Below are 24966 nucleotides of genomic sequence, written 5' to 3'. Positions count from 1 at the left end.
TTAGCATAAATTAATTAAGTTGCTTTTTCCTCAGGACTGGGATTTGTACCATCCCAAAGCATTCAGGGCATATGGCCAAGTACTATGTTTGAAAATGCTTCAAAATACTCTACATTATAATATTACATACAAGTTTCTTTCGTTTAAAATGTGGTGAACAACTATGAAGTATGTGGGAGCCAACTCACCATCAGCAGACCAATTATGGGCAATATTTCCCTATTCTGATAAAAACAGTAGTAGCCAGAGGTCTACTTCTGGTTCCAGAAACATAATTTTTGTACTTTAAAGAAGAACTGCAGTTCCTGGAACAGAATTCTCAGTGCTTTCAATGAAGAAATACACTCTAAGACCATACAAACATGATATGGACTACTATACCAACTAACCAAAAAAAAAAAAAAATCTAAAATATCCTAGGAAAAGATAGGTAAAGGTAAAGGTTTCCCTTGACATTTAGTCTAGTCGTGTCCGATTCTAGGGCATGGTGCTCATCCCTGTTTCCAAGCCATAGAGCCAGCGTTTGTTCAGTTTCCATAGTCATGTGGCCAGTGCGTCTTAGACACAGAACGCTGTCACCTTCCCACCGAGGTGGTCCCTATTTATCTACTTGCATTTCTACATGCTTTTGAACGGCTAAGTTGGCTGGAGCTGGGACAAGCAACGGAAGCTAACTCTGTCACGTGGATTCGATCTTACGACTGCTGGTCTTCCAACCTTGGAGCACAGAGGCTTCTGCGGTTTAACCCACGTGACAGGAAAAGATAATGACCTCCAAACAAGCAAAAAGCAAAGCAGAAAAAAAAAACCAGTCCAGATTACCTGCATTTTTGGACCTGAGAATACATCAAAAGAGATGACAGAAGGGTCATTATGCTGTTTGTGGAAGCTGTCAGGTCATCAAGATCCAGGAGTGCATCCCATAATATGTTAAGAATAAAGGGTACCTTAAATATAGGCACAGGGATAAAAATAAATAAGATCATATTATTTTAATGAAACTTGGACATCTAATGCTCATTCAATTAAGAACATCAAATGTCAGTATATCCTACTCACTTTCTCTGGCTGAAGGCGGACAAGACTTTCTACTACTGGTACTAAGGAAGCTGCGCCAACTGCTCTGACATCATCATCCAGATCTTGCAAACCTTCTATTATTGCAGGCAAGACTTTGGGCAATAAAGTATCAATTAAATCCTGCAAAAAAGAAGAATTATAAAATTTCAATTCAAAGTGTAAAGCACATCGTAAGTCTACACAGAGATATTTTTTGCATTTTTTTAAGTACAGTGGTGCCTCGCACAGCGAGGTTAATCCGTTCCGGATTAACCCTCGCTGTGTGAAAACATCTCTGTACGGATCAAAAAAAGCCATTGGAACGCATTAAACTTAGTTTAATGCATTCCAATAGCAGCTTTACTCACCGTACAGCGATGTTTCTCTGATTGCCGGCAGCCATTTTCGTGCCCTCCCCTCGCTTAACAAGGGCGCGAAAACGCTGTGCGCAGCCATTTTGAAGCCGCCGTACAGCTGTTTGGCGGGTCGCAAAGTGAAGGTCGGTAAGCAAACTGCTTACCGACCTTCGCTCTGCGATTTTGAGCCATAGGGGCCGTCGGTGTGCGATCGCATTTGTTGTGCGGATTCGTCATTCTACAGTGCACTCGTTGTGCGAGGCACCACTGTATAAAGATCCTATATCATCTTTCTATATTTGATTAAGATTATATCTAATAGTGAAATTCTTTAATTGAGCTTTTAATTTGTTTGGAAATAAACAGTCTCACTCCAGAATAAGGTTTCTACATCAAGTAGCTATTTAGGTCAGAACAGCCTTTTTGGCCTGAAGGCCAGAGTTGGTGTTGGTCAGAGAGGAAAAGGACACACAGAAACAGACACACACATGCAGACATCCACATCTGAACACACATCCTAGAACACACACAATTCCCTAACAAATGTATCATAGCCTACAACCATGAGATTACTTGCATCTCCTTTTTTTGGTTGGGAGTTACTGTGAGATAATCCATGTGGAAGGAGAAAATCATGAACATGGCATTGTCCAACCCAACTTATTTCAACAGGCATAAACTGTAAATAGGACTGGTCCAAGACTCCCTCTAGCATGGAAAGAAAACCCCGCTTACCAGTCTCATCTCCAAGCTACTAATAAACGGACGAGGGAGGAGAAGACAATAATAGAGAAAAACGAACACCCAAAGAGCAACAGAACAGAAAGAAGGAAGATGCCACATTAGCAAGCATGTCAGAAGTAAGTTCTCTTCTGGGCAAGGAAGTCCTTGTTCCACTACATAAAATAGAAGTCTCATAGCAAGTCCCAACATTCTTTTTTCATGTAGTGGAGCAGGCTTTCCCTGAACCTAGGAACTTATCAAAGGTAACCATAATCCTAGGGAGGGATAACCCAGTGACACCTACTCCAGGAATGACAATCTAATGGGAAAGTACTCTATGGTGCATTTCTATGCTGGCCCACTACTTGTTGTAGTGCTCTCCTTCTAAGTCAGGGGTATCAAACTCAATTTACCTGGGGGCCGCTGGAGGCAGAGTCTGGGTGAGGCTGGGCCGCATCCGATTCTCCGCCAAGCGGAGCAAGAGCCCGAGGAAGCCACCCAGGAGTTTCCTTAGCCGGCAGACAGGCTGGCTGGCAGGCTGCAGTTCCAGATGGAGGGTGCAAGAGGCGCTGTCTTGGGAGAGAGTTGGCGAGTGAGGCTAGGCTTTTTTTTTCTCTTGACAGCAGTGGACACGTGGGCGCTTCGGGGGGGGCAGGCAAGGCGGGGGCCGCAAATGGCTCCCGGGCCACATGTTTGAGACCCCTGTTCTAAGTGAAGCCTCTACTAAGGTGGACAATCAGACCCTCTACAAAGCAGTCCTGAATATATCCTTAAGGGAAGTGCTAGTATCAAAGATGGTGGGAGTAGCTGTATTCCTGTTGGAATGAGCTGTAACTCCTCTAGGCAATTTCATCCCAGCACACTCAACACATATGATACATGCTTCCAATTATATGGCTAGTGTTGATTTAGATACTTCTTTGCTCATGGCAGCAAAAACAAATAAAGCCCAACATTCTAAAATGTCTTACAGTCTTCAAATATTTTTAGCAGTTTTCTAATGGCCACTCTGTTCCAATCTCATTGTGATAGTCAGAATGGCTGAAGACAAAATGAGGGTAAAATGATCTCTTGAGATTGATGAAAGGAAGAATTTTAGGAATGCACAATCCAGTGTCAACATTAACACTGTCCACTTGAATGACACGTAGTTCAGGTCACACTGAAAGGATATTCAGCTCTGAAACTCTATGGGCAGGAGTTGCAGCCACCAAAAATGGCTACTTCCAACAAGGGTATCTCAATGATGCTCGTCTTACAGGTTTGAGTGGAATTTTAATTAAGGCTCACAGAATGCTGTGAAGGTCTGAGGCTACCTATATATGGTGAGAGGATACATAAGAAAAATTCCTCTGAAGAAAATTTTGATAAATGGATGAGTGCTCAAAAATGTCTCTGCTGTACTGAAAAGAACAGAAGGCTGCCACCTGTCTCTTAAGAGCAGTGGATCTGAGTTCTTTGTTGGTCCTCTCCCACAGGAAACACAAAAGAAAGCGAATAGGTATTTTGACTGCCAATCAACTTTTTTCCGTGCAGCATCACTGGAACACTTTCTAAGAAATGTCATAAATATGGTTCATGAAGGCTCTATGGCAAATACCCTTTTTGCTGAAGTTTTGTGCATTCAGCTGCCAACTATCAAGTTATAATTAGTGTCTTTCCCACTGTTTGGAATCTGAAGAAAATATGCTCATCTGACGGTTGATTGGTGGCATGAAGAAGTCAACTTACTGAATTCTTAGCCTTGTTGTGTTCATGTGGAACACCCTGGTAGAAACATTTCATTTGTCACTGCCAAGGTTGGCATGGCTCAATCTGCCTGTGTTTTCAGCCATTCAGCTATTCCCTAGACACACACTTCTACAGAGAACACAGGACTGTGCCTATGACATGAATAGATCTGTTCATAACAGGAACATGCTCTCTTCTTAGTAATTCAGATGTGCTTTTATATGCACTCTTATATCTTTGCTCTGTATTTGAATGTGAAAAGTGAAAACAGCCAGTCTGACTGCTCTCAATTCCTTCAAAGAGTGAGGATGTTTTCTATGACCACTTGCCATTTCGGAGTGTAGATGCACCCGAAGTCCTATAGGCTGACATCAGTAATTTTCTGAACTCTTAAGTGGGGAGGGGGAAAGGAATTTCCTTCCTATTGCTATTTCTCTATTTAGCTGCCAGTGTAACTGCTTGATCTCCTGTGCCATTCCAGCAACATGGCAGTAGTCATTGCAGTGGTTAGGAATAAAACCTTGCCCACAGCATGCAGTCTATGACTATAACCATTGTCCTCTGCAGCTGCACCAAATCATTAGATGTACTATCAGTTTGGTCAGGACTTTGCATGCCACAGTGTAAAGCTGATTGAGTGGGAGTAACACCTCCCCTAAACTGTAGCTATGATCCACAGATGCTAATAGACTCAGAAGGCAGCAAGTGCTTCTTTGAACATTAACCAGAAAGCCACAGGTTTGTTATGTCTCCAGTGTTGGCTGGATATTTCTTATTCTCATTCCTTGGTTTTTGGTCCTTCACCTAATAAAAAGGTTGTCTAGGTAAAGATAAATGTAAATATGCCCTGTTATTCTTAGGTGGACTACCAGTGTTATTAGCATCTCTGTAAAGGCCTATAATGAAGGGGATAGCCTCAATGGATGGGTTGTGTGTTTGTAGCAAATTCCTTAGTAGACAAATTATAAAAATTATCTGATCTGTGCCAGCAGATATGTGCGGGAAGGCCTGTATCAAACTGAGAGATGCTAGGAGATGTCTTAGTTGCAAGGTTTCCAAGACTGACTGCAGCATTTACATCCAAAATGTGTCTCTCCATGCAACGTTCCTTCTAATTTTCTGTCCTGCAGCATGGGAACCTTGCTCCATGGGAACAGGGCTTCATTTGAAATGGGAAGTAAACTGGCTGCCAGACCATGAACAGCCCTGATGGAGCTCTGGGCAAGTGTGCATGCAGCTTAGAGGGAACGTTGTCTCCATACAAACCTGCTTACCCTTTTCAGACCCAGCATTGGCTTCCATTAAAAGGTATAACATTTAGGACAGCATCTGTTGTGCAGGCTGTTGCTTTGAACATCTGATTTATTCCCCGTCTGAGCCAACATTACTCTGTGGTAATAGATACAAAAACTCCCAGCCCATAAAAGGGAAGCCAGGTGATAATGGATGCTGCTATTGCTACCCTGATAGTTATAAGGACCCACACATTTTTCTTAACATGGAGTCTGTCTCCTGATTTTTCAGAGTATCTCCCGGATCCTTGGTATATATAGAAAAAGAGTCCAGGTAGCCACCGGAGTGCCCACCTGTAGACAACTGTGTGTAGTAGATTACAAGCTTCTTAAACCTGAGATGATAAAGGTTCATACGATGCAAGTTTTCTCCACTCTTGTTTACCAAGCTAAACAATTTATTTGAAAAAAGTAAGTTTGTCACTTGAGGCACTTGTCTTTTTCAAAGCTTCCCCTCAACACTGGGGGGGGGGGTAAATCTGGATCTGGGACTGGGCTGGACTTTTCTGATCATATTATATCCAGAACCTTCTTAAACAATAATCCAAACATTTTGATGTTAAACAGCATAGAGGAGGTGGGGTTGACCAGTCTCCTTTGCTTATTCCTCAGCTGCATCACTTGTGCTTATGAAAGAAGAGGTGAGAATACAAAACTTCCCTTTCATCATCATCCTCTGACAGATGTATGAGAGAGGAAGTGGGCAATAGGGCCCTGTGGTCAGCGACTTTGTTTTGTTTTTTGGTTGCTTGCTGCCTGCTTTGTTTGAGGACTTTAAGCAGTGGTGAATGTGAAAAGGACAACTCCCTTGTCTTCCTTCTCAAAACTGAAGATGGTTGCTCTGAAAAAGAACTCTATTTTTGTTGTTGTTTGAGAGTACAGAAGTGTGCATTCTAAGCTCTATGATGGTCTTCTACATCATATTCTCTTATGGCTTCAAATGCTTGAAGACCTAAATGGCATGATGGAGGTAGAGGTTGGGTGCTGCATGTCTCACTGGTATGTCGGAGTGATTTTTCAGCAATTCCTATTTCTCTGGGTTACTGTTGCATCTCCCACTTCCCACACAACCAGCATTTTTATCCAGTTAATGAACTCTGAGTGCAGGAACTTCTTTAATCTCATTTGGGTCTTACCAGCAGGTTGCTCAGGGGACAGTAACACAACAGATTGAAGGAAAAATAGACAAAAAGATGAGAAAATAGACTTTTTTGTTTGTTAATTTAGATAAGTAGAGGTAGTGAAAAACAATAAAGCAAAGATGAACAAAGAGACAACTATGTAAAGCAGAGGCAGGAAACAGTCTAATAAGCCAGTTTCCTCCCACACTAAAGGGAACTCCAGACCAATCTGACTGGTTTACAATTCCTGTCTGTTAAACTTAGTATGAGGGACAACTGAATGTTCAGGATATCCTGCTCTGCTACATAAAATATGACTATAGAGACAAAACCTACTATCACCCCAGTAATTGTCACTGATACAGCCTTTTCTCCACAGCTACTAGAGATGGGAAAATGGCATTATTAGAAATAGGATAATCTCCCATGCGATAGAAATCATGGAACAATGCCACTTGAAACAAGATTAAAACTAATACCTGACGAACAGCCAAAGCATATTTTATTCCTAGCAGACCACCATGTCTCACTTCCCACTGCTCTTGTGCAAGTAATTTCAGCAAGACAGCCACAGTTTTATGAACTCCGCTATCATTCATATATTTCAGCACTACTCCCAAAGTCTGAGCGCAAGTCTCTCTCACTGGTGCCACAACCTGAAATTCAAGAAAAAAAAACCCTTAACAGAACAGTACACACTCAAATGTTAACTAATAACAATAAGCCTTCTTGATACTTACTTCATCTGAAACAAAATCACCAAATCTGTCTAAAGCAAACACACAAAGAAGTCTGATAGCCAGGTCCTCTAGCCAGTCCTGGTGTTGCTGAGTCATCTGTGAACAAACAATAAATTACAAATTAGCAGAATCCTAAAATATTCTTAATCTCCTTCTCTTTACAGCCTGTCAGAAAAACAAGTGTGCCCCACTGAACATGTGGAATTAAAGCAAAAATAATGTTACACATTTTGTACAGCAGAGCGAAAAACAGTGTCTATCTTAACACTGCACTGCAGCAGAATTTTTTGCTGAAAACCAATGACAATAGGGAAGACTTTTCTGGAAAAAGGTAGCTCTCTGTGGATTAAATATCTAATCTTTTGGTAGCAACTAGAAGAAACTACTCCATCTTCCCGACACAATTTAATCAGCCTTTCAAAACAGAACAGTTTGTACAACAAAGATATGACCCAACGTATGACTAGAAATCTATTGATGAGCAACCACAGAGTTGCAGCTGATCTATACAGGCAACATTATGAACATGAAAAATCCAGAGGAAGTGGAGCAAGTAGTACCACTTTACCCTGAAAATGAGAAATGCTTTTAACATCTTTCCATCTAAAAACAACCAAGCAAACAGGTTCTAGGTTTTAGGATAAATGTTTTTATGTGTTAACTTCCACCAGGAGGGCAGTCAGCTTTTAAAAATACATGTTCAAAGGAGAATATGAAAAAAGTGATGCTATCTCCACTGGAAATCAAAGTTAATTCTTTCACTCCATTTTGCTGCATATTTAGAACCATATCCAGGTGTCATTTTATTTAAACATCACCACTGCTTTAGAAAACTCTAAGAAGTACTGCAAATTGATGTTGATTTTTCAAAAGAGAAACCATTTCTGTGCCAGTCAAATTACAGTTCAAGTTACACTGGGTAATATATTAAGATCATAATACTGTTATACTTAACAGTATAAGGGACAGAAAAAGAGAACAGGAAGATTATATGACTGCAAAATAATGTTTATAATATATAAGTAGCATAAAAACGATGGAAATCATTAGTATTCTACTTCATTTAACAATCTCCCTTACTACTTCCATTTTTTAATGTGGGAGCAACTGAAAACTCTGCACTACAACTAAACATACACATGCAGACTCAGCACTATCTAGGGATGCAGTTACCTCTTCTATGGTGCTGTCTTCTATTTTACCTCCACTCTTCCCATGTGCTTTAAGTACCTCTCGCAGTCCAATGCCTGCACCATGCCGAATCTAAGAGATTGCAAAAAATGAAAAACAAAACAAAAAGATTCTGGAGATTTAAGATCAAGAGCTTTCATGGTTCACAAACATCTCTGGATAGCCAATCATAGCTTACTACAATGTCCCAAAATTACCTCTGGGAATCATTTGCTTCCAAACCAGAGTTCACCTGGTAAAGAGGTGATTTTTTTTCCACTTAAAACTCTCAGGTGAAAACTCAATTGCTGGCAGAATTAAAACTACAGTATTTCACAGATATCATTATTACCTTCTCTAGTTACATGAGTTGGTAATTAGCATTTAGAGAAGGGGTAGTGTGGGCGGCATATAAGTTAAATAAATAAATAAATAAAAACCACAGTGCATTCCCAACAGCTTAACAAGCGTTTGTGGTTTATTTATTTATTTATTTATTTAATTTATATCTCGCCTATCTAGTCAATTAAGACCACTCTAGGCGGCTTACAACAATAATATGAAAATGTAAATAAAAACAATTTTAAAATAAGGGGAGAACTTTAGACAAATGGGACAGACACTAGAAAAGGTAAGAAAGGGAAAGTCAGGGATTGGCTGAGGGGAAGGCCTGCCGAAACATCAGTGTTTTTAGTTGGTTTTTAAAAATACCCAGCGAGGGAGCCGCGCGGATATCAGGTGGTAAGTTATTCCAGAGGCGAGGAGCCACCGCCGAGAGACTGACGAAACGTCAGGAAGAACAACCTTCAGAAAACGGCCAAAGAGCTCGAAAAACCCACAACCATTATATGCAATGTGTGAACATCAAGTTACTCAAAGACTGTCAGATTTTTGCACAAGTTAAGTATACCTTAACTATTGTTTTATTACAGGCAATACAAACAGACTAACTACATTGAAAACAATATGGCTATAAAAACTGAACCACACACAATCTTGTAATAATGACAAGAGTTACAAAGTATTTATTCCTTTTAATATCATATAAGAGAGTGAAAGCCAGCTTTACCTCCCATGCTGGGTTAAAAAGGTCATTGCACACTTCTTCACAAAAACTTTCTAGAGGCCATTCATTGGTCTAAAAGGGACAAAAACACAGTTGATCATGATTTACTTAGTTACTCTGCCAATTTCTTTTTAAACTGTACTTAATTACACATTAGTATTCTGAATCCTGATACTAAGGCTATTCCAGACGAAAACAAGGAAAATTTTGAATTGTTAATCGAAAGGCATAGGACATATAAAACATTTAGTCAACACTTGCATGTTCAAAATTGAGTCTGAAACCCATAATTTTGCTTTTCTCTTGAGCCTCATCCTCTCCCCTTCACTCTTAAACATGTTGCCTGCTAATTGTTATAGTTCAGCCTTATACTTTGCTATTTTCTCTTTAGAGGATTCCATTTTCTGCAAATCTGCATATACCAGCTACTCACATTCAAATTCCACTGATTTTAACAGAAATATGCAATTATGGTTCAACTGCAATATAAATCTTTGGTAACTGAACCCTCCCAGTAGTATCACCACAGTATACTGGACTTATCCTTGACACTGATTCTTCTAATACAAATACTTGAAATATACAATTTCCAGAAAAAATTGTTTTCATACAGATTAAGTTTTTATTTTAAAGCATCACTGTTTCCAATTCTAGCCAAATGTCCTGGACATCAATTCTCTCTTACTTTATGAAAGCTGTTTCTAGAAACAAGTATTCCAGAACTGAGACTGCAAATGATCCAGTTAATACTAACTACTATAAAAAAGGGTTTTGCAATATTTCTCAGTCTGACTGCTTCATGGTTTTTGCAATCCTTCCTTCTGAATATATGAAAACAAAATGTCCTTGATCACTTGCAAACAAAGATCAGAAGGTGAGTGGATTTCATATTCCCTTCTTTGTGACCCCATGGACCAGAGCACGCCAGGTCCTTCTGTCTTCCACTGCCTCCCGGAGTTGGGTCAAATTCATGTTGGTAGCTTCGGTGACACTGTCCAACCATTTCATCCTCTGTTGTCCTCTTCTCCATTTGCCAAGAAACAGAAACAAAAGGAGACCACAGCAAAAGGGAATATGAACCCATGCCCACATTCTGAACTTACCTTCAATTAAAATTAGGCATTTCAAGTGGGTAAAAGCTGTCTTCCAAATTTCAACAACCTGGAACTCGCTTCTACCATCACTTTAAATCCCAATGATTTCATCAGCAGAAACACCAGGAATATAATTCACCAACTCAATCAATAGATTTAATTATTTCAAGTCGGATTAATTTATTACTCACTTAGGTTGGATTGTGTTCTCAGTTTAATATGCCATGACTCTATACCATACCTCATCTGGAGTATTCTCAACCAAAAGTCTGGAGTCAGTCACAGGTTGATTCAGGATAACATTTGCCATTTTCCTTCTTTTTTCTTCTGGCTCACCATCAGCACTATCATTGCTGCAAAAGAATATTAAATATTTGTGAAGTGTCATGTCATACCACTTAATAGAGCAGCTATTTATCATTAACTGTATATTTCAAAAAGGAATAGTACTAGAATCAACACTGATCATATTAAACAAAAGCACATTAACTTCTTTACGACTATCAAATCATGCAAAGTAAATAATGAATGTTGGAAATGCAGACATATATGGTAGATATCCTATTTATTGAGAATGCCCCAGGATCAGAAGTTTCCAAAGGATTCTTTCTGAAAATGTAAGAGATGACAGGTGATGATTTACCATTATATCCCTCAATGACAGTTTTATTACAGGAAATCAAATGTTCTACTAGCAGATAGTGGAATGATGATTTTCCTTTTATTGGCTGCTAGGACAGCTATAAATCATACATGGAAACCAAGGGATATACTCTTTCTAAGTGAATAGATATGAAATTGTGTGGGATACAGATAACTAGTCATTAAGGTGAGAGAAAGTAACAATACTGAAAATTGCTAAGGCCCTTTCAATCATTAAAACGCACCAGAACAATGAGGTTCACTAGAGTTTGCTAATACATAATACAGAACTACTGAAAAAAGAATACATGGGATTGCTACTCTGTCTTCAAAGTAGAAGCTACAAGTAAATATTGCTAGTATGAAGTACTTCATAGTTCTTTAAGGTCTAAAAACCAGATAATTTCATTCCATTCTTCTACTATGACAGCAACCAGTTAGTCAGCCAGCATTCCATGGCCCTCACTGGGAGATATGTCTGTATCTATGTGGGACAGGTCCTTAGGATGTATTTTTCTTTTTGACATTTTTCATACTTCTGGTATTTTTATCCAGGCTAGGAAACAGAAATATTTTCTTGTGTTTCTACAATATCTTTCAGTGCCCAGCACTTAAACAAGACAAATAATTTTCAACACTTACAGTACCTTTTCTCATTGGTTTCCACTGCATCTCTTGATCTCTGCTTTGCAAACAGTTTGGCCATTCGTTTAGCCTTATTCTTTTGCCTGCTACTCATGCCTGCTCGAAATTCTGAATCAATCAATTCAGCAGCTGGAAGAGTCTGAATACAAGAAAAATTCAGTAGCTTGTCTGGCTTAGATCTAGAGAAGCATGACCAGAGTTCTATTTATGCACAACAGCTTCTTTGCCTCCTCCCTTCCTGCTGCAACCTCCTGTGCTCCCAGCCAATCTTAGACTCCTAAATAATAAAAAGCACTCTGGAAAGACTGACATGCGGCTAGTTAAGTGAAAGAAGTCAAGGGCCATCTTTGTGCAAAACACAAATCCCTGCTGTCTTGGCTAGGGCTTTCTGATTCAGCCACCCACAGTTTAAGAAAGGCTTGAAATCTCTGTATCGTAAGTTTCATGCCATTTCTAACTAGAATTCTTTCAATGTTTTACAGATATGTACAGCATGTTACTACATATTTTCAAAAAACTGCTTATATAAATACAGTATACTTTAAAATGGCAGAAGAGCAAACAAATCAGACCGTAAAAAATATCTCCAGTCAAACTGCGTGAAGTTTTACCTACAGGTTGTTTGTGCACCAGAAGTGATGTAGCAGGAGTATAATCCAAATCCTCATCGTTAAACAGGTCTTCTGTATCCATTCCTATTGCAGCACCCATATCAAGGCCAAGCTTCTTTTGGAGCAATTTCCTCTGTCGTGCAATCCGTTCTTTAGGATCCACGTCACCTTCAAAGTGAAACAGACAAAGCTGTTAAAGCCGTGTTTAATAATAATAATTTATTATAGTCAATGACCAGGAATATAAGAATACATTATTTAGATAAAATTACACAATATCAGAGACAATGCTCTATCGTTCCCAATTATTTGCATATTCCAATCTGCAACCCCCTTGAGTTTGTCCAGTTCAAATTTCTGCGAGTTCTACTGGCAGTGCCTCCTTTTGTCCCTAACACAGCTCTACGCCTAGAGGTAGGTTTAGTCTCCATCAGAGTGCATGCTAAGGTCTACATGTTCAATCACTGGCTAAAGCTTTATCTTCTTCCCACACAATTTGGCACCACTGACTCCGACACCTTCCAATCGGAATGAAAGTGTCACCCGACAAAGTTCTGCAAATTGGTCTTTCCCCAAATATCCTTATAGTGATGGGTTACACCAATGCCAAATCAGCTGTCAAGCAAAGGATCTGGGACACACAACTTTAAGAACATTTAGGTTCACTGTACAAATCCAGTGCTGTAAAAAACGCCTTTATACCTACCACCTATATGACAAGTATAACACCACCTAAATGTAGAAGAGCTTTTATCTCAGCCAGATTTAATGTGTTGCCTTCTAATCTCCTGGAAGGGAGATTTCAAGGCATACACTACTCTGATCGTTTATGTCCTTGTGACAGTGGTAAAGTAGAAACAGTGGAGCATGTCCTCTTACACTGTCATTTCTACTGAGATCTCTGCAAGGATCTTCTCTAATATATTTTTCTAAAATTTCCAGGGAGATCCAATGAATTTTATAGTCTTTTGATACTCTCCGATAAGGTTTCTTACGTTAGTAGTAAAGTGCCCAAATACCGCGCTGCTGCAATAGCTTGCTGCAGTGTCCTGACCACATAAGGTTTTCAAGCGCCCTGCCCTTGTTAAAGATTTCTTGTTTAATGTTCTAGGAGAGTTGGGGTAGCATACACATGGTTATATGTGTCTCCTAATTTCATCCTCTATCATGTGACTGCTGTGATGCTTTAAAAGCTTTTATATCCTTTAATGCCGCTAGCTAACTTAGAACTTTTTAACTTTAATGTTGTAAAAGAGCCAGAGGATGTATTGATGGTGTCATGTCTTGACCAATGCCTCTAAAGCCATATTAGTCCTCTGCTAAATATAACCTAATGGCCAAAATTTTGTTGAACAGTTATGAAAAAGGTGTAATTTTTAGAGATATTTGCTGCAAGTTAGGAAATCTTTGTAAACCTCATCTGTTGTACACTGAGTAGCATGATTCAGTATGCAACAGATGTTTACAGCAATTTCTTAACTTACGGCAGTTTGCTTCCAAAAGTTACACTGTTTCTGTAATTGTGCAGCAGGACTTGTTCTCTATTTTTGCCAACCAGAGCATGCTGAGCAGAACTCTATTTGGTTTCTGCTGGCAGGAGAACGGCACTGGCATTAGTGTAGAAATGCATATCAACTTCTAAATATAGTATTTGTTGTAACAGTTAATGACACTGCTTAATAGGCAACAGCCAGAATCCTACTTACAATGGCTTAAGTCCAACAGTACACATCTCAGCAGCAAATTGCCACTAGTTGAGATGCTGATGCTTGTATTTCTTTTCATACACTTTTTGTGTGACTTAGTGCAAAGAAAGAAACACAAACACAAACAGTTAAGCTTCTTAACTTGTGGAAATAAGCTGCTGAAATTTACTCCATTAAATTTACATAGGTGTAAGTAACAGCATTCTGACCAAAACTATATCTCTGCTTGGAAAGGGTCTGTTACACGTTTCAATTATACACTGAAGATTTTCTCAGCTTTGAGAAGACATGTCTCACCAACTATAGATTGATATATGCTTCAATATAATCATGGGACTTAAATTGGACAACAGTAAAACTGCTGCTAAAATATATTTACTTTTTGAAAGCACAGAATACTTTGTAGTGTATGGCTATGTCATGCACAAATATTTCATTTGCCTACTCACTGAACATAGAAATGTTTTGGCAAACATGATTAACTATGTATCCAAGTTAAGAGGATTTAATTAACTATTAACTTAATTATAGAATAGAACATGGCATAAATACATAAAAGTGAAGACTATAAAGTTGTTTAATTATTTGAGAGAAAACAGAACACAGCATCAGGGCTGACTCTGTATTAGACAGAGATGACTGCCACAAGAAACAAAAGCTTGGGAGTAAAAAAAGCTGTTGGAGAGTGCTCCTTTCTGCCCAGTGTTCCCCCCCCCCCAATTGAACACAATTATGTACTATGTCACAGGATGTGTTTTAGGATACCTAAAATAGGCAGCTGCAGGTTTGCCATATCCTCATCTTGAAGGAGCATTGGAGAGCTCTGGTCATTCACTTCCTGCTTATCAGAAACAAGTTGGAAGCACAACCCATTTGTTCATAATGTCTTCTTGTACTACAGGGAAATAGCCAGTTGGATAATATGCAGTGCAGAATACTGGCTGACAAAGCAACATTGCATTAAAATCCAGCCCTTAGCTGAGTCACTGAGGCAGCACCATACTCTCCTTTGAGAAAAGCAGCAAAATGTTTTGGGATAGCTCTAAATGCTACTATAGTTAATGAAAACAATGGCTAGCATCTTAACATTTTATATAGCCTGCTATGGTCAATTGACAAGATGCTAGAATGTGTCTGAGTAGTGTCCATTCAACTGTTTGACTGTGCACATAAGGCTGCCCTGGCCCTTGTCATTTGGCCACAGAGTCACAGAAAGTTACACAACTCTTAAGCAAACACCAGTAGGATTTTGTGCATACACATATACAACAGTTTAGGAGCAATTACCAGATGTGTCATCTTGAACCTCAAATTCAGCACCAGCAGATCCAAGTAGAGAAGCACCATGTTTTAAAAGTTGGCAGATATCAAATCTGTCAAAATGCAACCGATCAGAAGCAGATGACTCTTCTAGTGGGCTTTCACAGCTGCGTTCTATATAAAGAATAATGTAGACTGAAATTAGTGCTAAAAAGGAAACTGTTCATGAATACAATCTGAAGGTCTTCCATCTTAGTGTTGAAGCACCAGCTGATCAAATCATGTTTTTTAAAAAGAAACATTCTGCTCATCCCTTATTTCTCTATTAACAATCAATCAAGCATACAGGACAAAACAAGCAATGTTGCATAATATTTTTAGAAACATGGATGCATAGAAAGGGTACTTTTAAGAAGTGCACTTCACAATATTTTTACACATTCATCTGATTAAAGCACCTTGTTTCACCCTTGGAGCTGGGTTCCATTCTGGCACATTTTTCACTATTGCTTCCACCGCTTGTCCAGCTGCAATGCGGGTATCCCAGTTTGTACTCCTTAAGTGTACCAATACCTTTAAGAAATCCAAAAATTAGTTTCCTAGTATTCAGTAGCCATTCTGTATAATGCTCAAGAAAATATACAGTACAGGTGAACTTAACAGTTAAAAAACATGAACTTTATGAAAATAGGCAGCTGCAGGTTTGCCATATCCTCATCTTGAAGGAGCATTGGAGAGCTCTGGTCATTCATCTTTGTAAAATATGAAGATAAAAATTGTTTAATCAATAACAATTTAAGCAATACTTTACTTCTACTATATTTTCAAAATGTAGACACATTAAGCTATGCTTTTTCCTGACAGCGATGTATATGCGAAGTTGCTCAAAAAGGATCCCAGATTAACTGACAATTTAACTGTTATTTTTACTGGTTGTTGTGGGTTTTTCGGGCTTCTTGGCCGTGTTCTGAAGGTGGTTTTTCCTAACGTTTCGCCAGTCTCTGTGGCCGGCATCGTCAGAGGACAGCAAACTGTGCTCTGTTATTTTTACATTTTAAAAAAGTACAACAGCATAAGACTTCTATATTTCACCTAATCAGCCATGTTAATACAATCTGTTTTTCTACAGTAGATAGTCTATATTCAGTCATGTCTTGAGCCTTTCACAAGAACCTTTCACATTCACGTTGTATGCTGGCCTACAACCTGAAAAAGTCATATGAGATGGAAGTCTACAAGTATGGTCAGCCCCCTTTTGCAATCACTTATGGGGTAACAACATCATAGAAGGAACCACTGATTGTATTCCACAAGAGCTTAAACAGTTCTGCTGATTTCCACTGACTGAACTGTTTCAGGGCTAGTATCACAGCAAATACATTAAATATGAATTTGCAAGACAGAGTTATATGCTGTCTAAAAACATGCCCCAGTATTCTCTCTACTTCTACCACTCATTACACAGTCTACTTAGAAGTTGTGCCAGAGGGTATTCACTGTTTGCAAAAGCTCCCAATGTTTTAAACAGGATGACTTCTGCTTGTACTCCAGCAGCGAGAAGCTCTGCAAGTGGAGTATTTCACTCTACATAGGCCCATATCCTGTTTGGTTTATCTATAGTACATAAATTTGTGAAAGGATCTGTTAAATACACAAGGAGATTTTTCAGGCAGCACTTCTTTAGTTGAAACTATAACAAACTGGATTGAAGATTCACAAAAATTATTTTAACTCATTTTTTTACTAACTAGGAATAACTTTGCTATGCTATTTGTTAAAACATCCAAAATACTTACTTTAGCCAAGAGATTGTTCAGTTCATGTGGATGAAGTTTCACAACCTCCCCAAGCTGTTGTGCAGCTGCTTTCCTTGTTACTGGAGTTGTGCCAGTGTCAAGTAAGATAAAGAGCCGATCGAGCCTAGAATGAATGACAAAATTAAAATTAAAATAAACCAGTAACTGAAGATGTATTTTGCATCTGTACTTATTTGAGACTATTTGCAAGACGTTAATAATTACATGACTACAACTACTTCTGTTTCAATTTTTTTACTGGCTTATTGAAGCATGTTGTACTGACTATATTTCACAGTAGCTTAAATTAGGAAGTTACTAAGAAATAGACCAAGGAGATAGTTTCAGACGAAGATTTGAATTTGCTCACACAAAATCTTCTAGGGATTGCATGTCAGCACTGAGCACTGCCTGAGAAACATTTTCTCTCTCTCTCTTATTCCCATTCCCCACAATGTTGGTAAGGTATATGGAATGGAAGGGTTGCCTCAGCCCTTCCATCCTAGCTGTTGGTCCCTGAAAAAAACACTAGCCCATGCAAAAGCAGGCTGGGAGAAAGAAAAAGCTCCCATTTGAGCACATTCAAAGTCTAACTGCGACGTGGGATGAGGGCGAGTGAGGTGGCAGTAGATTCAAATGCTCCACAGGAATCTCCACACCAGGAACAGATAAACCAATTGGGTTCCATCACTTCTTTCTCTCTAATGGTACTTTCTAAAAGACATTAACTAAATTTTTAAAAGCATCTAGACTGACTTATAGCACGGCCTGTCTTTCACAAATTTTTACATATTGCTACAAGCAGAACATCTTTACGCTTAGTAATATAAATCAAAATCTGCAGAAATTAAAATCTCCCTGAGAGAGGTTACCAGTATGATACTTCACAGAGCAAGTACCATATGGTACATCTCATGTGCTTTACATTATACTAATCTCTACAAAGTCATCTTACCATAGCAAGTATACTTCATGACTGTGTAATCACAATATCAGACTCAAACTACAGCCAATCCTACCTTGATCCATGGGGTTCTTATTTTAATGTGCTTATTTTATTAAATAACAAGACACTGTATTGAAATAAAGTCTCTTCCAGATTTGCATGGTATTATCCATTTTAAACAGTGGCTATTGTGCAACAGAGGACAGAAATAGTTAACAGTCCTGAAAAATGGTTTTCTACATGCAAATCCTGTGGCTCTACCCACTGAGCTATGCCTCTCCTCTGAAAGGTATTGGAGAAAATACAGAGACAAGAAAAAGCAAGACATACATAGCTGCGCTCAGCTTTCTACTGTGATTTTAAATGAAGCAATGTTAATTAATTATTACTTTATTTAATTAATTAATTTTAAAAAGTAATAATTAATTTTTTACCTTGCCTGTCTAGTGGCCAGGCCACTACTCTGGGCAGCTTAGAGAAAAGCAAACCCCGTTTCCAATCTCAATTTAGAGAATACTAGTCGTAGGGATTATATTTTTTTTTAAATTGAAGCATTACAACTAATGTCCAATCCACTTTGAAGTCCGAGTCCCACTGCAATCTCGGTGATATCACAAAACGACCTAAGTAACCACTTCAAATCTGCCACTGCCAAGTCATGCTCAATTTCCTTCCCTGGTGTAGCAGAAATAAAGAATATATCTTAATGAGAGGGACTGGTACTGGGTCTCATTGCATCTTAGATCACTACCAGAGCACTACGTATCCTAACAACTAGGGGCCCATCCTAATGATTTAAACCTCAGTAAACTATATGCTTCAGAGATCTTGACATACTTTACTGCATTTGGAGTGGCAAGATCAACACGAATGAATGCAACATTAAAACCCCTTTTCACCACCACCATCAGGTAAGTATGAATGCGAAAGAGAAGTGCAGCATTAAAAAAGATTGGTGATAGGGTATTACAGTATGTTCAACAAGATGTTACCTCACCTATATCAGAATATTCTCATTAAGGAATCACGTCAGTAGATTCTGTAGTTAAAACCACATTTGTACAGACTATATGAGCCATGAAGTATAGCTCCCATGCAGCATCTGAAGTGATACTGTAGTGGAATGGTTCTATAGCAGTATGTACCAAGTTACTTCATGGTTTTAAGTTGCTTTCGGAACTTCCAATGATATTTTTAAGTACAGTAGGAACCACTGTGTATGCATCACTAAATAATCATAAGATCCTGTGCCAGATCATAGAAGTAACAAAGAAAAAGGAAAAACAGTTCACCAACAAGACTCACAAACAACGGCTAAAATGTTTTAAGGCAAATAACCCTGATCTCTTTTACAAATTTCCATTTTTGGATCACTCTGCCTGCAAGGTGTTAAATGTTATGTCTCCTGTCTGTCTTGTTGAAATGGCTGCACACAGACTGTGACTTTTTCACTCCTCTTTCTCATTCAATCCCACTAATTGCAATGGCCAAAATTAAATCAAGAAAAAAACACATGCAGAACAGCAATTGCACAATGTTTTCCCTCTTTCAGCTGGATGCCCTCTGCATGATTAGTTACACTCAATTTTGCTTTACCAAGACACACAAAGTACAGTGTGCTGAACAAAGGCAACCATCCTACTGTGATTATGGAGATGAAAAGAATTCTGGCTAATGGGATCAATCCATGAACAAAATTCCAAGACTGAATTTCAGTTTCAAGTTCAGAATTCTGTTTGGGAATGCCATCATGTGAGCAAAAATTATGTTATATGTCGTCAAGCAACACTTCTGTAGAACTTTCAAGGTATGCGAGATATTTGAGTGGTTTTATAAGTGCCACACCCTCAGTGAGTATCCATGGCCAAATGGGGACTTTAACCCAGATCTCCTAAGCCCTAGTCCCCAACTCTCTACACCGCACTGGCTCTCAGTAATAAGCACAAGTATCTTACCTATATTTAGAATATAGGTAAGTAATAGTTCTTTACCTATAATCAGAAAAAAAATGCAACTTTAAGATATCCTGACTCTGCAGTGATAAGTGACACAAGTGATGTGTGGACAATGAACTATATACAAGTTGTTTTATTTCTTGATAGATTCAATAAGCACAATTTATGTTTTCAAATTTATATATTATAATCTATGAAATTTAGGTAAATTTTATAAATTTTCTACCAGTTCTGAAACTGATCAATATGCCCATAGGATTACTCTATTGTTGTGCCTCATGTGATAAAAGCCAGCCTGTCCTGCACATTTCCAGGACACCCTCAGAAGAAGGGAATGGTAAATCATTTCTGTGTAGTCTCTACCTTGAAAACCCTGGAAATACATATATAGAGGATGAGATAAAATCTCACCTGAGCTTTTTATTGTTGCCAAACTAATCACATTGGCTAGCTGCTTTTACTAATTCTTACAGCCTGGGAGCATACTTACACTCTACTGGATTTTCTGTTCAGGAATAATTCACTAGAAACTTTAGTACAGTATGTAAACTGCTCAACTTTGGCTTCAATCTTAATACAAGAACAAATTTTGAGCCGAGAGGGTTAGTTTTGGGAATTACTATCTCTTTACTGTGTGTGTACACATGAAATGAACCTTAATAACCTGCTACTTTTGAGAACAAAAGACTATACAGTACAACCATTTACCATTTTAAGTGGTACCTAAATTGTCATAACAAATGAAGCACTACAGTAAATGTTAGTCATTCCTGATTAAGATTTCTATTTAGTAGAAGACGGCAGTTATAAATGTTTTGATTTTTTCAACATAGAATGCTTCCTCTTCCCTACTTCTACTCTTTTCCTTTTTTGTCATATCCTCAAGATTGTACATCTGAAAGTAGGGCTCTCTTAATTTCAAATTCTTGTATACCACATAGGCAAATTTAAGTACTTTATAACTAGGTAGCAAAAGTCTTCAGCTACAATGCTTTGCATGTTTAGTCACAAGTAGTAACAAGTTAAGGATGTGAGAAGTAATTGTACAGATTTTCATTCCTGTCATTTATTACCTAGCACTACAATACAGTGGTGCTTTGACTTACGAACTTAATTGGTTCCAGAACTCTGGTTGCAACTCGAATTGGTCATAAGTCGAAGCACCACTAAAATATGTAATGCAATTAGCCAGCTTTCAAACACTCCATTCTTATTAGTATGAACACTGACTTAAACTACTTGCTAATATCAACATCTGTATGAAGCAGAAACTCAATGTATGAAACTACAACTTGAGAATGCTAAAACTGGTATTACAGTTAATTTCCAAAAGATTAATTTTGAGTGATGTCCTCACTTTCTGCCTTTATTGAAGCTAACTTATTGGCCTAGATAAGCCAATATTGTACACTTCAGCTTTTCACATATATCTCAGGATGGTATGGAGTTATTAGGAAAGGCAGGTGTGCAGCAGCCAGCAATGGATCTCTAAGATCTTTTACATAGCCTCCCAGAAAAACTTGAAGATGTTAAAAACTGAACCTGAGACCTTCTACATACAAAGCATTTACTTCATTGACCTGGAGTTCCCAAATTTGTTACACTGGAATACTGAAATAAACCATAGCATAGCAATTACCCAAAAAGAAAAATGATACTACTGAAAGTAAATAAGAAAATAATTGGTGACATATGCTCATTAACTATACTGTATAAGCTAATGCAGCATAAGGAAATCATGTTTTACTTTATATGTTTAGAAAGAATGTTTTTACTTCTTTAAGGAAGAGGAGCAATTGTGGTATAGCACTGTTGTTAAACAGAAAACAACTTAATCAAATAAATGTCCTTACTTAGATATCAAGAGCAGTCTTATATTTCACTTTCAGCATGTCACAATAAATTAACAGCTTCTCAAGCATGTGCGTTCAGATGTTAAGTACTTCCATAGTTAGTGAAACTTAGTTCTCTAATAACCATGCTTAGGATTACAGCATATTTCTTTTGACAAGCACACCAAGATCATGAAATCCTCATATGCAAAGATGGTTGGTTACAAATGTGCAATACCATACTCTTATGCTCCTCGACAACTCTACTAGCATTTCTGCATCAACTGCCATTTACCAACAGATCTGTACCAATAATGAAAGACACATACCAAAGAAAGAGAAAACTTTAATAGTTAAGTTACTTTCGCCATTTCACAATGTTCAAGGTTCTGATTATAACTTACTTTTATACTGTGTTTGCTTGTCTGCTATTAAAACATCAAACTTTTCTTCTTATAACAGCAAACACATTAAGAACTGTGTAGAACTGACAGCAAGCTGCACATCCTGAAAGGACTCTTTTTGGACATATACTGAATTACAGTAAAGAGCTTATAACTCAGTTGTCCTGCAGCATAGGAACTGGGGCTAATTCCATATTGTAATCACTTTTGCAGCAGTCTTCACAATGAATGACAGTGAAAATAATAGTGACAGGGTAAGGTGTCTGACTAAATGATGGAGATGCAGAGCTAGCTCCTAGAACCAATTTAGACCAAAGTAACTTTTAAAACAGGAGCCTAGGCAGACAAGCAGCAGAACAATGTTGAGGGCTATTTATTACACTGCAAGCCTATATTCACACTTCATACAAAGACACGCAGACAACATTCAGAGAAATTCTGACCACCTCAGGGATTTCTCATTCATTTCCAAAGACTCCGGATTTGATTCCCATAATTGAAATACAGTATGCCTTTCGCTGGCTCGTCATTTCCCCAGCACAACCCTTTTGTAGTTTTTGGAAGAAGGGGTGGAGGAATTTTTAGAAAACCTGGCAAGGGAGGCTTTAAGGATAAGAAAAAAAGGGGGAAAACCCACAACTTTGGGGCGAAAGGCCCAGCTTCTTCTGACTGTATTTCTTCATGCCATCAGGGGCCGGTGACACGTCTGCCCACCTACTTAAAACTCAACCAGCAGCCTCGTCTCCGGGAACCCATGAGGCCCGTCTCCCTCAGAAGAACGAATACCAACCAGGCACAAGAGACGCCTGCCGACGTTAGGGCAACCCCAGAGCGAGGGTCCCAGAGGCTTGCCCACCCTCCGCTTCTCCCAAGCTCCCGTCCCCGCCATTTCCCACTGACCTGGAGACGGCCATAACAAGAAAAAGTCGGAGCTGGGGCCTGGCCGATCAGGGAAAGAGTCGCCACGGTTCTGGCAGGAAGGGAGGGAGCGGCCAAGGCCCTGGCCTGGGCCTCGAAGAAGCACGCCGCGGCCCACAAACGAGATAGCGACCAGGCGGGGCTATAGCCGGCGGCGGCCGGAGCCTCCCTCCTCCCCTTGGGGTGCGCGTACAGGCCGTCAAGGCACAAAATACGGTCCGCGCTGATAAAAACCTCTATCCCTCCATCACCAGGGGAAAGCCCGATGCCTGGTTTTATATGAGCAGCCATCTTGTATTTATTCCCTTCCTCCATGGAAGCCTCTTCCTGATTGGCATGGACGCGAGACCGCAGCCAATGGCGTGCGGTCTTTGAAGAACAGTGCGGGGGCGGGGAAAAGAATTGGCTAAATAGGAGTCTACCATTGAGATCGCAGAGACAGCCGAAGAGGAGATTGTGGTAGGTGCCGCGGCCTCCGCCGTTGTGGAGGATGATACCATTCAGCCAATAGGATGGGGAGGGGAGAATAACGGAGGTTTTGTTCAGTTTCTTAAACTCGGAGGGACGGCAAGGGAGAATATTCATTTAAAAAAACACCAAACACTTACAAACATGTTTAGTAATCTTAGTATTCAAAAAAAAAGCGCTGAATCAATGCTCTAGCTCAGCGGACAAAAAAAAAATCCTCCGCCTCCCCCCCAAGCTCCTGTAATGGAATAATCATGACTCTTTGGCTCGAGCAATGAGTCGAGAAATGAGGCGGGGCTGAGGAACTACAAGTCCCAGTGATCATTGCGGGATCGACGTTGAGATTTGTCTTCGGCCTCTCTTTCCGGAACGGAGCAAGGCTTTAGGTTCCTTTTCGGTTTAATCAGGGTCTTTTGAGGCCAACTGGATAAGAACGCGGGTGCGCTGTTCTATATGAGGCGAAGCCACCGAGAGCCAGTTCTCTCTCGGGAAGTTTTATCCGTTCGACGCGTGTGAAAGTTAGATGAAGATTTCTCAGCCAGTATGTGGAAAGTATGCACAATTTCTTTTATAAATAGAAGACTTTTTGAAAAATAAAATATAATGGAATTTTTAAGAACAGCAGTAAAGGTTGAGGGGGCCAGTATAAACCGCCTAGAGTGGTCGCAAGACCAGATAGGCGGGATATAAATAGAATAAATAAATAAAATAAACATAAACCGTGTAAAGACCACGGAATGAGAAGGCTTCTTCTACACTGCTTCCCTCAAATTGGAAATACTGATTTTTAAGGTACGAGTCTGGATTTGTGACTTATTCCTTTAGAAACATCGATTGTTTGTACCCTTAATGGCTCTTATTACAGTAGCAAGCTGGGAACGGAGCAAGTTATAAATGGTGTGATCAGCCAGCCTAGCATTTTTTCCGCTATTTGATCTGCTGCAGGAAGAGGCTGATTTGTTGCTTTTGCTAGCAATTGCTTAGAGCAACTTTGGGTCCCCAGATGTTCTTCAACTACAATTCCCAGAAATCCTGGCTAGCAGAGCTAGTGGTGAAGGCGTCTGGGTTAGTCCAAGAATATCTGGGGACCCAAGGTTGGGGGTCACTGGGTTAGAATGAATCGGTCTTCCCCAGTACCTCTTACCAGTGCAAAGCTGCTCCTTTTTGTTTTTTGTGTGGAGATATAGGCTCACTCTGTTTTGGTTTGTTTCCAGTGCTTGCACTTGCTGGAAACAAACCAAGGCAGAGCTTGCAACTAAGTTTCAATTTCAGTTTCTCAATTTTTTAAAAGTAGCTTAAGAAGACAGTCCCTTCACAATACAGTACAGTATTGGGAAATTAAATAATTTCCGTGCTCCTTGGAGGGTCAGAGGAAGGAGGAAAAGTTGTTCATTTTTTGTCTCTAAGACTCATGCACTTTACCACTTTTAA

The 24966-nt window shown here is 39.2% G+C and overlaps 1 protein-coding gene across 1 annotated transcript in view; it reads right to left on the bottom strand.

Annotated features, from left to right (window-relative positions):
* BTAF1 (B-TFIID TATA-box binding protein associated factor 1) overlaps positions 1-23192 on the bottom strand; it is a 68113-nt gene extending 44921 nt beyond the window's left edge. Inside the window, exons 1-13 of the mRNA XM_078391314.1 lie at positions 23050-23192; positions 17013-17136; positions 15675-15789; positions 15244-15390; positions 12255-12418; positions 11642-11778; positions 10594-10705; positions 9262-9330; positions 8196-8285; positions 7023-7118; positions 6762-6938; positions 1060-1200; positions 823-947 (exon numbers count right to left, since the gene is read on the bottom strand). Coding sequence (XP_078247440.1) covers positions 823-947; positions 1060-1200; positions 6762-6938; positions 7023-7118; positions 8196-8285; positions 9262-9330; positions 10594-10705; positions 11642-11778; positions 12255-12418; positions 15244-15390; positions 15675-15789; positions 17013-17136; positions 23050-23063 — 1511 coding nt within the window. The 5' untranslated portion in view covers positions 23064-23192. The remainder of the gene's footprint in view (positions 1-822; positions 948-1059; positions 1201-6761; positions 6939-7022; positions 7119-8195; positions 8286-9261; positions 9331-10593; positions 10706-11641; positions 11779-12254; positions 12419-15243; positions 15391-15674; positions 15790-17012; positions 17137-23049) is intronic.
* Between the last annotated feature and the right edge of the window lie 1774 nt (positions 23193-24966).

This window comes from Pogona vitticeps, chromosome 3 (assembly GCF_051106095.1).
Source record: "Pogona vitticeps strain Pit_001003342236 chromosome 3, PviZW2.1, whole genome shotgun sequence".
Taxonomy (NCBI): domain Eukaryota; kingdom Metazoa; phylum Chordata; class Lepidosauria; order Squamata; family Agamidae; genus Pogona; species Pogona vitticeps.
Note: the sequence above shows the minus strand (reverse complement) of the source record. Positions and strands in the feature narration are given on the sequence as shown.